Source organism: Trichoplax adhaerens, genomic scaffold (genome assembly GCF_000150275.1).
Source record: "Trichoplax adhaerens TRIADscaffold_1 genomic scaffold, whole genome shotgun sequence".
Lineage (NCBI taxonomy): Eukaryota > Metazoa > Placozoa > Uniplacotomia > Trichoplacea > Trichoplacidae > Trichoplax > Trichoplax adhaerens.
This window is the reverse complement of record NW_002060943.1, coordinates 6,937,486-6,950,841: the sequence shown is the minus strand read 5'-3', so window position 1 is coordinate 6,950,841 and position 13,356 is coordinate 6,937,486. Positions and strand designations below refer to the sequence as shown.

General features: G+C 31.4%; 1 protein-coding gene across 1 annotated transcript; it reads right to left on the bottom strand.

The window, feature by feature from the left end:
* Nucleotides 1–2,291: 2,291 nt before the first annotated feature.
* TRIADDRAFT_52046 (uncharacterized protein) lies at nucleotides 2,292–9,149 on the bottom strand (the record flags this gene model as incomplete). Its single annotated transcript, XM_002107969.1, has 30 exons — nucleotides 2,292–2,423; nucleotides 2,588–2,742; nucleotides 2,894–3,038; nucleotides 3,243–3,341; nucleotides 3,448–3,549; nucleotides 3,658–3,769; nucleotides 3,839–3,963; nucleotides 4,040–4,219; nucleotides 4,311–4,379; nucleotides 4,449–4,494; nucleotides 4,582–4,643; nucleotides 4,750–4,846; nucleotides 4,914–5,024; nucleotides 5,112–5,263; nucleotides 5,400–5,590; nucleotides 5,667–5,754; nucleotides 5,826–5,930; nucleotides 6,070–6,166; nucleotides 6,267–6,364; nucleotides 6,451–6,493; nucleotides 6,565–6,704; nucleotides 6,899–7,007; nucleotides 7,113–7,195; nucleotides 7,296–7,361; nucleotides 7,503–7,622; nucleotides 7,720–7,845; nucleotides 7,946–8,052; nucleotides 8,123–8,252; nucleotides 8,402–8,489; nucleotides 9,079–9,149. 30 exons carry the CDS (start codon nucleotides 9,147–9,149, stop codon nucleotides 2,292–2,294), a joined length of 3,249 nt encoding a protein of 1,082 aa, XP_002108005.1.
* Nucleotides 9,150–13,356: the final 4,207 nt, after the last annotated feature.

The window sequence follows — 13,356 nt, the reverse complement described above, 5'->3', positions numbered from 1 at the left end:
AGTAATAGCGCTATGCTTATTTGCTGAAATGCCTAAGTTAATATTCATACGCGTAGATTGCTTACTCGAACGGTTGTAAATCTTTCGTCAACGACAAGAACAGCATTGGGTGGAGTACAGTATGGACAGAAACTATTGTACCATACATACAACATAGCAGATTTGCTGAGTCAGCCAGCACGTAAGGTAGTAATGGAAAGTTACTCCTGCATATTGATTAATTGTTTATTCATTCGATGAAAATAATCTCTATTTCTCTATTCGACTACTGACTGAGTATGTAGACTAAATTAAAGTAGATTAAAAGCAACTTTGTAATCCTTGACGATCAGGTGAGAGAGCACCATCCGTCATGATGACCAAATTTAACTACCTCGTATAGGAATCCTACGCACTATATTGAGTATCATTGGCACCATACTCCATACTGTACTACGGTGAGCAACATGATCGTTCTCAAGTTCCTAATGAAAATAAAGAACTTGAGTATATTTTAAGGTTGGAATTTTCCTCAATCTCATGTTGTTCATATTCAGTCTACGTCTTCACTGTCAAGATGAAACAAAAAAGTAGAGAAATATCTTTTCGATAGAATAGTAGGTAGTGTATGTAGAGTCCTATGTAATAGCAATGCTCAAAATTTTCTAAGATAAATTATATAAAATCATGGGAATGGAGCCGACATTATTCGAATCTTAAATGATTGCATGCAGTGTTGAGCAGGTCTTGTTAACACAGCAAAATCAGATTTCGTTATGCAGTCTTCTAAAACTAACGAATTGAATCAGATATGATTAGCGGGCTGGTGCGATGGACCATTGATTACTATGAGTCTTCACTTGCGTACAGTAGTTGACACCTCGACAAGATATGTTGACCATTTGTATATTGAATCTCGCTTTCTACTCAACTGTTGATGGGATAGCATACACATACTATCAGCATTAGTGTACTCCACTTGCTTAGCTGCAGCAAGTACATACATCTAAAATTAGACGATATAGAGAGTCACAGGCTATAAAGTTCAACGTTTATTAAATCTGATTTTTAAACAAGTAACGAGTAAAATTGAATAACTATGCAAAAGTGCGATGTGTCTGCACTTAGCTCTACGTACCGATCAATGCAAAATAAAATTTTATAGAAGTCTTTGCCAATATTAATGTTATCATTACATTTATACTATCGCTAAAAGTAGAAAATATGTTACGTCATTGCCGAAATAATTATATGTAAATTAAATCATTAACAGAGAAATTTTTGTATATACTTCATTTCGTTCTATGCTCGTAGGTTAATAAGGTGACATAAGTCACTGAAAAACACGACATTTATGTATCGGTGCTGTTTATAGGATGGAACGAATTAACACATATCTTTTTACTCAAACATTCTATAAAATAATGAAGCAGGTTTAAAGCCATACTCTGTTGCATTCACTCACTTAAGATAACCAAAACAAAAAAATGACCACCCAATGATGTGTTAAATTGCTGTCGTATTACGTTTAAGTACATTATTAATTGTTAGGGGACTCATATCGGTTCTCTAAATCATTGAGATGAGGATTATATAATCATATACTAATGATCTAAATAAAACAAGTTATTATCAACTAAGCGCTTTTATACATTAACTTTATGAATGAAAATGGAATATACTTTCTTCATGATAGAATATTTCTTTTAGAAAAAATAAAAGGTAGATGAAAATTACATTTTTCATCGCGTGATTCGAAAAAAGCACACAATCAAGAAAACATAAAACGTTTGCAATTACGTAACACACGTGCTTTTCGATTTAGTTACAACGTAAATGAAATATATAGACATGAGATATTTTTTGAAAAATTAACGTGCATACGTAATAATACATATACATATACATGTATATATATATATATATAAATTTATACATAAATACCATATATTCTATCTCAAAACTAGACTCTTTCCTTCATATTAATATTATCGTTAAGCTTCTAAATAAATAGATAGCCGAATCAGATTTAAAATAGCGAAAATTTCTAATACGTATATAACGATTAATTTAATTTTGTAATATTTCAAACTGGATGTTGTACAATATAAAATAAGACTACTCCATCAGTAAACTTTCACGTTAAATAGTGTCGTCTAGAATTGGCATACTCGGGCTAATATGATAAATAATTCGATTATGGTATTAAAGTGGATAAAACGTGTTTCACAATGGTATCCGTACTCTATAGAACGTTTGTTTAAGAATCTCCGGCATAACTTGCAATTAAATAAATTTTGCCAAAACCTTATTTATATACTGTGCGCAGACATTTTGCGATCTGAATTATCCATGCTAAATGTTTGCTCTCCCATCTTTTCTTGCAGTCCTTGTATTCCACGTAGGATTCTTTTAACATGACCGACTTTAGTGACACCGAGTAACTATGCGATTGATAACATTGAAATTATTCCATTAATATCTAGTTTATGCGATATCTACATCGCGTCCGAAATAAACAGTAATAATTGCAATCCTACAACGGTCATACTTAAGCATGAATTTACTTATAACATAACGCAGATAAGACATTCGAGTTATCGCATACCGTCAAATCATTTCGATCAAGAGTTAGTAAATCGCGACCACAAATGTCGTGATCTTGAAATGATTGAGTGTACTCCGGCAGACCAATTTGGTCTACCCAATCGGCAACTTTATCTGTACCCCATGAATTGATATCGTAATCTAAAATTATAAGTCCTAGTTATTGAGTATTTTATGGCATGATCGAAAATTACGTAGATTGCAATTCAGAATTTACTCGAACGCCAATTATCAGTTTCAACGAAATTTATAATAGAGAAAATAAACAGTCAAAATAAAAACAGTTATCATTAAAGCGAGAGTATACCTTGTAAATCTCTTATTGATGTGGCCTTAATAGGAGCGTGGTCCGGATGGCTTTGTGGAGCTAGCAAACCATTAGAACTAGTAGTTTGTGATGATTGCTGACTTGATTTAATAGATTTCTTTTGTGAATGCTTAGATTTTACCTTCTAGAATTCAAACAATAACAATCGATACATAATTAGATGCTATCAAGTGTTATCATCATTCGTAACTTAATACTAAAATAAATCGATTGCAACGCTACCAAAAATGTGTGACATAGAATTGTTTATATAGACCATATATCAATGGTATATTGATACAAATACACAACAATCTAGTAAGAAAAGTTATTAATAAGTCTTTCGTACTGTTTCTTTCCTAGAAAATCTTTCGGTAATAATTTTAGTTTCCCTTTCAACTGTAGCTAAGGAAATGGCTAAATTACTTTCTTGCTCTGAACATAATTTCTGCAACAGAACAGAGAATATTAGTTAATCAACAGCTAGTAATTTATGATTTGTTAGGTGCTTAATCAATCTCCACATTAGTGAAAACTTTGATAGCTGGACATACCGTTGAAAGATTAGAAGATTGCATATTCATAAACCACCGATTGTTGGCTATGTTAGTTTGAATAAGTTCAATCATATCAAACACAAACGTTGAGTCGGAAATCTATAACAAGATAGATGATGTACATCGTATTACCTATTCCATGTTCACAACACATACATATCATGCAATATAATAAAGATATTTATTATCACTAGTTATTAATCTTACTTCTGGAAGTCGGCCGTTAGGGAATAATTTATCCAACGCCGACGCGGTATTGGAGGCTAGTTGATATAGGTCGGTTTCTATATAAGCTTCACTCTCAGCAACCATTTCGATACTTTGAAATCAAAAAAATTTACATCAACGAAATTTTGCATAAGTCTAAATGAAAACTGTACAGAAGTACCTCTGTATTAGCTTCGAACTAGCCTGTTCTAATCCAGCTAATGCATTTTCTTCCTCAGCTGTTAATCGTGGAATATAGCGTGCCTTCGTTTTATCATTCCATGACCGTAATGCACTTTCAAAGGCCTGCAATAATTAATTGTTATAAATATATGTTAACAAAGTCGATACAACAATTAAAATCACTGGCTTTACGAAATACCTGATTTCGAACGAGCATTGGCATCCGATTTTTATGAACTATTTGAATAACTCCAGGCTTCTGCATCCATGCCTCTCCGTCTACTTGGATAGGGATATCCTCATTGCCGAGAATTGTTATTTTAAGAGAACGACATTGCGTCAAACGATCTTGCTGAATACCAAATACTTTTGTTCGAGCCTAAAAACAACAAAAGGTGTTAGTTAACTACCTAAGATAATCCTCTGGTACCAATATCAAAAAATTTTTTAAATTAAGCTTAAATACGTACAAAGTGGCTAGCACCAGAAACAGCCACTACTTCTAATAATTTATCATCATAAGATGGTGCAACGAAACCCTACATGATCAAATAGAGTATTTCAAATTACAAAAGCATAGGTTTTAGTTATGAAACTAAGATTCTTACAGCTTCTTCTCTAGTACTGCCCCAAAAATTAGTACCGCCCATATAGCTATATAGAAAATTAGATATCAATATTTGTTTCTGTTAAATTGATAAGAGAAATCACAGCACGTATTTTGTACATCATATACTGTACCTTGGGATATTTAGTACGACAATACCTTGCAATCTCGGTAATTTTAACTCTTTCCCGTCACACTATTATAACATAATTAATAATTTTCTTAGCAGGCAAATATTATATTAGCACATTAGCTATTTATCAAATCTACATTTCCATAATTTTTCTTTGAGTTTCGTTTACCTCAATAATTAAACGGCGATAAAGGTTTCTAAACGTATTATTAATAATTTCCCGTCCTCCCATTAAAAGGTAGCACATCTTATTTCTAGCTCGATTTCTAATTGAAGCGTCGAGATATAATTTTAGTACTTATCTCGTGAATGCCAACTATCGTCACATACTACCTGTATTTATCTGGGTGTTCTTCTCTTCGCAAATGAAAATCAAGGCTTATTTTAGCATCTAATCCGATACCAAAGTAGTTGTTCATAATACATCTCTCCTTATAACCATTTCTAAAGTTTCAAATTTGCAATATAAAATCATTATAGTTACATTATGATATCATTAATAACAGCGAAATATAAGAAAGAAAAACGTACAGTGATTTTTCGCTGGTAGCTTTCGCTAATATAGGATTAATCAGGTGTGCATTAATTTTAGCCTTATCTTCATCATTAGGAAAAACTATTTTTGGTGCCGATAAATTCGGCATTGATTGTTTAAAACTGGGTTTTGTCGCCATATTATTATCCTTTTGTTACAATAATTATAGGTTAGTGTTTATCGATTCTACTATTTATCCGCTTGGTTAGTAGCGCATTACTACAGAAACTCACGCACATATGAAGTTATAAATCTCTATTAACAGTTTTTTCGGAATAAATTACCTTATACATTGGCGCCGGCTCACTACCTTTTCTTGGTCTACTTTCATAATTAGTAGACATTTGTTGGTTATTTTTACTTTCCGTACAATGCATATCCCGTTGTACATCTAACGGAACATCAGATATAGAACTAATCGACCTTAGTGAGTCAAGATTCTGCGAAATAATTGGACGATTCTGTTCATCTAACGCTAAGAAGTGTAAAAGATAATGTTCTCAATCAGCTATCGCCAACTTTGTGACGAGAATATGACGGAAGAGTTATACCTTTTTCTGCATGTTCGATAATTTGTCGAATTGCTTTCTTTAAACTATTGGCACGAGATTTGAGAGCTTCCTTATATCTCAAGCTTATCTATAAATGCATTGACAATGATATCGGCTTTAGAGTATTTCCTCCCAAAATAACGATATCTAATTGTTTACTTGATCATCAGCATGGGTACTGGCGTTGAACGATGAACTAGCAGCTTCCGTTTCAGCCGATAGAGTCCGCAATAGCAATGTAACTTTTTCATTTAACACGGAACACTATGTATACAAGGGAATTATAAAAACTGTATGAGAGCGTTGGACTAGTGCATTTTCTGTTATTATGTAATATTTAATATCGAAAGCGACAAATAATTATTTACGATGAAAGTCCTCAATCATATAAAGTAGTAGTAACCTTGTATATGATGGAATCCGGCTCAGTTGGATCCGATGTTGACGTAAAAGCTGCCTTAACTTTATCTATCAATTGTTTTACAGTTTCACAGAATACCCTATTTTTGTTAATTCAAAAATGTCAGCAAGTAAAACTTGTTAAATAATTAGCAACTCGATAACGCATATAATTTAAATGATCATACGAAATTATTAAACCTTGTTGATCTTATGACTTCAGTATTATCAGTAGACTCTATCATCTTTGCCAAATGGCTAGCAACAGAACTTTCATAAATAGTAATTTTAGAGTTGTCCTATCAGTTGAAATATTAGAGCATTGTCATGCACATATTTTAACTCGAGATTAAGGCGTCATAGAAGCTAATGAAATAATACTTACTGCAGCATTTTCTTCATCATTTGTTCGGGTCATTATTCCCCAGCTAAATCAGAATAAGATAGATTTAAGATAAGTAGAATAAATCAGTAACAACTATTCATAAAGAAAACTAACCGATCCAGCATTTTTGTACTGGATTTTTCTAGTTGTGCTAAAACTGTTGGTACATGGCTCTCATCGTCACATGCTGATCCCCATCCTAATACTCTAGCCAGGTCATTACCAGTACCGAGAGGTAGAACTCCGACCTGACACTATGTTAAAAAATTGACATACTTAACCGCATAAAGGAATAAATACGAATACTACATAATAATCTATATTCACTATGTCTTAATAGCACGATAAGAATAAAAAATATTTTTGTTGGGAACAATTAAATTTATTATATAAGGTATACTCTAGAAATAAATTGAGTAAAATAATTAGGTTCAGTGGCCACACTAACTTGATGAGAAAGATTCATTTTATCAACTTCCGATAGTACCCATCCAATTGACCCATCTCCACCGCAGATAAGCACGCGGAAAGGATTAAAGTTACGGAACAGTGATAATCTAATAATAATAACAATTATATAAGAGTAAGTTGCTATTCCATATTCAATTAATAAGTAGTAGTCATGTAATTTTAAAAAAATTAGTATGTTTTTAGTTATTTACCCAACGGATGGACCCCCGACCATCAAATCGTAAACTTGCGTTGGATTTAAAAGCTGTTTAAAACGTCGTATGAATCGAACACCCTAATCCGATGGGAAAAAGTCATTTTACTGAATTATATCGACTATGAGTGACACAATAAGAAATTGTGTAATTCCCTAATTATCTTCTATAACAATTTACCTGATTTTCTCCACTTTTTGAGTTAATAAATACAAGCAATGGACTACAGTTTGGTGGTTGCTTAGCCTTAAGTTAGATCGAATAATTAAAAGAAATGTGTTAATCACATTTGTATCGGATGTTAATGCATAATAATCGTGTACTTTTATTTGATACCAATTTTATTAGTTTTTAAATACTATAAGAATTTAGTGTCATTCGTAATACCTCCCAGACCACACTGCGAAATGCAGTTGTAACATTGATAGCAATTGGTGGTATGGTTGATACTCGGTGAGGGCCTAAGCTGCATTTAGCTGGATACAATGGCTTACAATCCTTATGAACCTATTGTTATTTAATATTTATAGTATTTAACTAGAGTGTATGTTTTCTCAAATACTGTAAAAGGTATAAAAAAATAAGCAATCATTATGAAACTTACAGAAACTCCACACCATAAACATCTAAAGTCTTGCAATCTCTTCGTACTACCGCAAGACCTCTCGCAGAGTCCGCATTTAGAACCACTAGCTAGATTTCCTTCATTCCATTGATGAGGTACCGCGTACTACATAGCAATTATAGGCAAGATAGAACATCAGAGTTATTCTATGACATACAAATATGCCTCAAATTTACTTTTAGTAATATACAGATATTATTACAACCTTATCATTACTGATAAGACATTCTTTGTCAATCGATGCACTCGTAGTCCATTTACAATTATTTGGGGCTCGGGCTGCACATCTTTTGTGAGCTTTATATTTGCAGACTGAGGATACAGAATATTCAAAACAGTCAATTTTTTGAAAGTTATGCTGTAATAGCGATAGTAAATGCACCTTCACAAGAAAGACCATGGGATTTGACACCGGAAAACGATTCACGGCATACATTACAGAAAGTTGGTCGATTATGAGAGCATGCATGCCATTTATGTTGGCCATTGGTTATATTAATTGGATCATACACCTGAAGAATAACGTGTAGTAGTAGTAGTACTTGGTTAATAACAGAAAAAAAAATGCTTCTAGAATGAATATCAATTTATTAATATCGGATAAATTGATCAGGAGTCATTGCCCATTCTCTAGTTTTACAGTTATCTGAATACTTCCTACCGCTTCTCGAGGTTCTTTCTTAGCAGCTCTGATAACATTTATCCAGTCTTCCATTTCTTTGCGGCTTTCAGCACTTATAACTAATTTTCTGAAGGGTGTTGTTATCTAATTTATTTAAAGCAATTGTCTTGAGTAAAATGTATTCATATAATATAGATTAATAAGTTACTTATACAAATTTTAATTCGATATGATAAGATATACTTATTTCATCAATAACACTTGAGTAAGTGATCCCCACAGTCTTCCAACTCAAATACGCTATTATAAGGGCACTTTTTATTATCTTACAGATTATATATATATTGTGAGGAAAAGTTTTTATCAATATAAAAACTCATTGAATAATTCAATATCATTAAAGGTAATTGCTTAGCAACTTAAATTTCGAAAATGCGTTATTACTAGATTATTTAGGGCTCATTATGTAGAAATGGTACTTGCTAACATGTATTAACTAAATAAAAGAGCGGGAAGAGTATAATTATATTTTACGTGTACCAGATATTAACACGGAATGAGATGATTGTATAGTATTCACTAAATAGATGAAAACATAATTAAAAATGATCGCAACATAATATAGAATGATTTTTCTACATTTATCAATTTTTCCTTATCAGATATTAAATCCATTAAAGTAAAATAAATAAGATAGAGAATCAACATTGGCTTACCGTGAAGCTGTGATTGGAGTTTTTAGTACTCCTTTCAGCAACGCTAGAATCAGTAATGTCGATTTCGTCATGACATGAAGACTAAAATGTAAAAAGACAGAGGATTCAACTTTTTGATCATCTGCACTTATAACCAGTTAGTGTTAGCATAACTTTCTCTACCATATCAAACATAATAATACTTAAAATAGACAGCCAAACACAATCATCAAATCAATGAAATAAAATAGCAAGTTGAAAAGAATCGAATACGTATTAAAGATTAAATATTAATTACTACTACAGAAAAGATAAGAGATGATTAAAAATAAAAAATGGACTACCACAAAAGAGAAAATTTGCATCATTTTAAATATTCATTTATGATTTTATAATATTATTTCTTTATTTATAATTAAAAGAATAAGTGCTACATCGTGTGATATGTCCACTTTGATAGTTAACTCAATAAAGTGGACAGTAGATTGCATATATGACGTAAAAGTACAGTTAATTATGTATTACATTTCTATTTCTTCTACTAAGAATATCATTAATCTGAAGCAAGATCTTATCAATATTGTATCGTACGAATATACTGCATACTGTAGTTCAGTAGTAATCGATCAATGACTTGAAAATGAATTCGTTAAATGCTTTGGCTTAGAAGTTAAAAATAAGTAATGTAGCCTGTCAATTATATTATACAGATAATTGGTTGATTGTACTGGACTGAATCTAATACGATCTTGGTCTAGTCCCATAAGTATAATGAATTAATTAGTCCATTCCGTACGGACGTATTGATATAACATATAAATAAAGGCTTAACTAGCATCTATGTACGAGTGTATAATTTAATTTGCTTTTCATTGGTTAAAAAATAACATTTATGAAAAACTATGAAATTATGTTGTGTCTGTTAAAAACTACAGATAAGATATATAAAAAGATATTGAGTTAAATACTTCACGCAGGGCAATTATCTGCTATTAGTTATTTAGATTGGTATTTTCAAATTTTTATATCCTCATTAGCTAATTTATAGAGTGTTCAACGATTGGATGACATAACTGAAGTATGTAAGCGTCATTAAAAAGCGATTTTCATATGAAAACTCATATACTTGAGAATGCACAATTAAGCAGGCACGAGATTGCTAATGTTACTGCTATTTTTGAAAAAATACTTAGAGTAAACGTAAAATTGCCTATTGCTTTGCCTTCAGTCATATGACATAAATCGCCTAGTATTCATCCTTAACGCTTCAATTTGACATAAATACACTCTGTCGTATCCTTCAATATTCACTATCTACACAAATGTATTGCCCTATTCCAGATTCATATAAATTTTGAAATTAATTATCGCTATGAATGATCGCTCTAAGTCTATTAATCAGGCAATCATTACTTCTACAATAAACTGTACAGCATAGCTAATTATTTCACCATTAGTTCGTATACATAGATATTTATCGCCTACGTTAATAACACGCTGAATTTGTATTTGGGAAATTTTTAAGTATACATGTTGTAGATCGATATATTATGCGGATATATATGTACGTATGTATGTATTGTATGTCTATATTCGCGTATTAGTAACCTATTTGTATACATATTCTACAGTACATATTAAGACCAAGTTAAAGCGGTAGAACAGAAATATACGTAAAACTTACATGAAATATATGCTTGTATTAATTATTACATTAAGAAAATGAAATGAAAGGTTTTTCTTTATATGAACGTAAACTGCCACTATTAAATTTAAGTAAAGCTGATTAATTATGATAGAATATATTATGAACTTATCTGGCAATCATCACGTATCATCAATCAATTCAGAACTAGTAAAACTTGATTATACTGTCAATGGTAAAAAGCTAGGGCAAGTTGGATAAATTAACGTAAAGTATGCAGTTATCAGATATGAGTTAACTAGAATGACTGATTATAAATTACATCTAATTATTGATAAGAGTAAGAAAGTCTAACAAAACTTTAAATTTAGGCTTGATCAGGCAAATGTGATCATAGGTAAGAATTGATCGTAAATTATAACTAATTACGTTAGATATAGCTTGATTAATTATAGAGTATATCATAATTATGATGGGAGTTATCTAGTAATAATACTTACGATGATTGCAAATTTATCTAAGATTGATTCTAAATTGTAATCATTAGGTAGAAGTAACAGTGATGAAATATGCACAGTATCAGTCGGACTAACTATCACCTCTAAAAAACGATTGTTTTACCTTTGAAATGGATTGACAATTTTAACTATTTAAGCTATAAACAAATCCGATAGCATGTACTTGTAGATCATGATCATATCTAATAAAGTGATCACGTTCAAGATGAATATTTTCCCCTTTTAGATTGTAGATTATCCCCATTAAATTACAACATTTCCTATTGTAATATGGAGTATGTACTTATAATTGATTCTGCTTTGTCATCTTTTTATCTAGTCTTCATACCAATAATATATAATCAATTTTATAATGTCTACATAAGAATGTAACGATGAAAAGGATGATCCACTAAAAAGAATCCCAAAATAGCCAAGACTTGTTAATTTTTACCTCTATTCTTAGACTTCAGCTTTAACTGTGCTATGATCAATCTTTTCCAGCGTCAAAATTAACAGTAAGATAAATAGAATAAGCAATGAACATAGTATAAAGAAAATAATAACTACTATAGTTTAGCATTGTTAGCGGCGATGAAGGATGATTAATGAGTACCGGATCATAATGTATGGACTATGGGATCAATTTAGTAATCCACGGTTGTAAACTGCAGTTATTATTCTTAACGATCAAATTACCTCCTATATTATTAAGGATATTATACAATTATTTCTTTGAAATGGAAGATGCAATTGATATTGTGATTTCGTCTATCCCTGGCCATTAATTTGGATTAAATTATTATTCATCAATTCTTACTACCATGTCAAAATACTTTAGAGAGAGAATTCTAATTTTATTGTTAAAATCCACCAATCTACTCTAAGTTATGGCTAGTTTTGAACAACGTAAGAATACTTGAAATGGGTGGCAATTTTTTTTTTTCATCTCATTTACCCATATCCATACTCATTTATCAGTTATAAATCAGTGATTACATTATCGTTTGGGGCTTTTATGGATAGGAGATGGGAGGGGAGAAGGAAATTTTATATTTTGCGGCCAAGTCGACGATTGACATCTATTCCTTAGGCTAGTTAGTATATATTGTGTCGGAATTTCTTTGCTAAAAGAGATCATCAGCAAAATTGCGTATATGACAATCTTATACTATATTTACCTAAGGGCACTGCACTTTTTTTTACATTCCATTTGGCCAAAATAACAAAAAGAAAATGAAAAATGGCAAGAGAAAAATAAGGGTAAAGCGACTTAAGCCATGAAAATAAAAAGGCAGCTCATGGCAATAACATCTCTCAGGCGATATGCTAGCAGTGCAACATAGGTGATTGTAGTATTTAAATAGAAATATGTACATACGTAATTTGTTTAATCATACAAGAGATTTCTTAAGCATATGAAAGGAGTCTATAGGTCTATCGGTAGGAATAATAGGAATGATTTGAGACAATACAAGACAACGCCTGTGAAACTAGAATAATTAGAAGAAATTTTGATACGCAGATGTTATCCAATGCTGTAAGCTCTTCTCCTCTTTTTCTTTTAAATGACTACAACCCATTGAGTAAGATAGATTGTCACCAAGCACAATCATAATATTATGAATTAAAGCAACAATCATCGGCTATTATCCATAACGCCTTATTAAAAATTTCAACAGGACTAGTAAATCCAACGGTATAAATAAAGGCAAGCCACAAAACAAGGAGATAGCATGTGATTCTACGAGTATGCTACTATTTGATGTTTGTTTCTGAATATACAGTAGATAGTTTTCATCTCATCATTTTTATCATAATAAGGACTAAATATAGGCAATAATCATTTATTCGCTACCTTTTTGAGTATTAAAATGAGTAATATGTGAGATCCAGTCATGAAAATAGTAAAAAATGCTCTAAATTAAATTCTAATATTGGTTTAGTACTTTCCAGAGTTGACAAAATAATCTAGACCGTATAGAATGAAAGTTAATAGGAGGGCCCATGTTTTATTCTTCTTTTGTCAACTAACGGAAGGATAGATGAGGGGAAAATAGAAAAAAGTTCAATAGGTCAAGGCATAGAAAGATGCTGGACATTGAACAAGATATGATCATGAAATGAGTCTGTGCTAGGACATTTAAATACTAAATG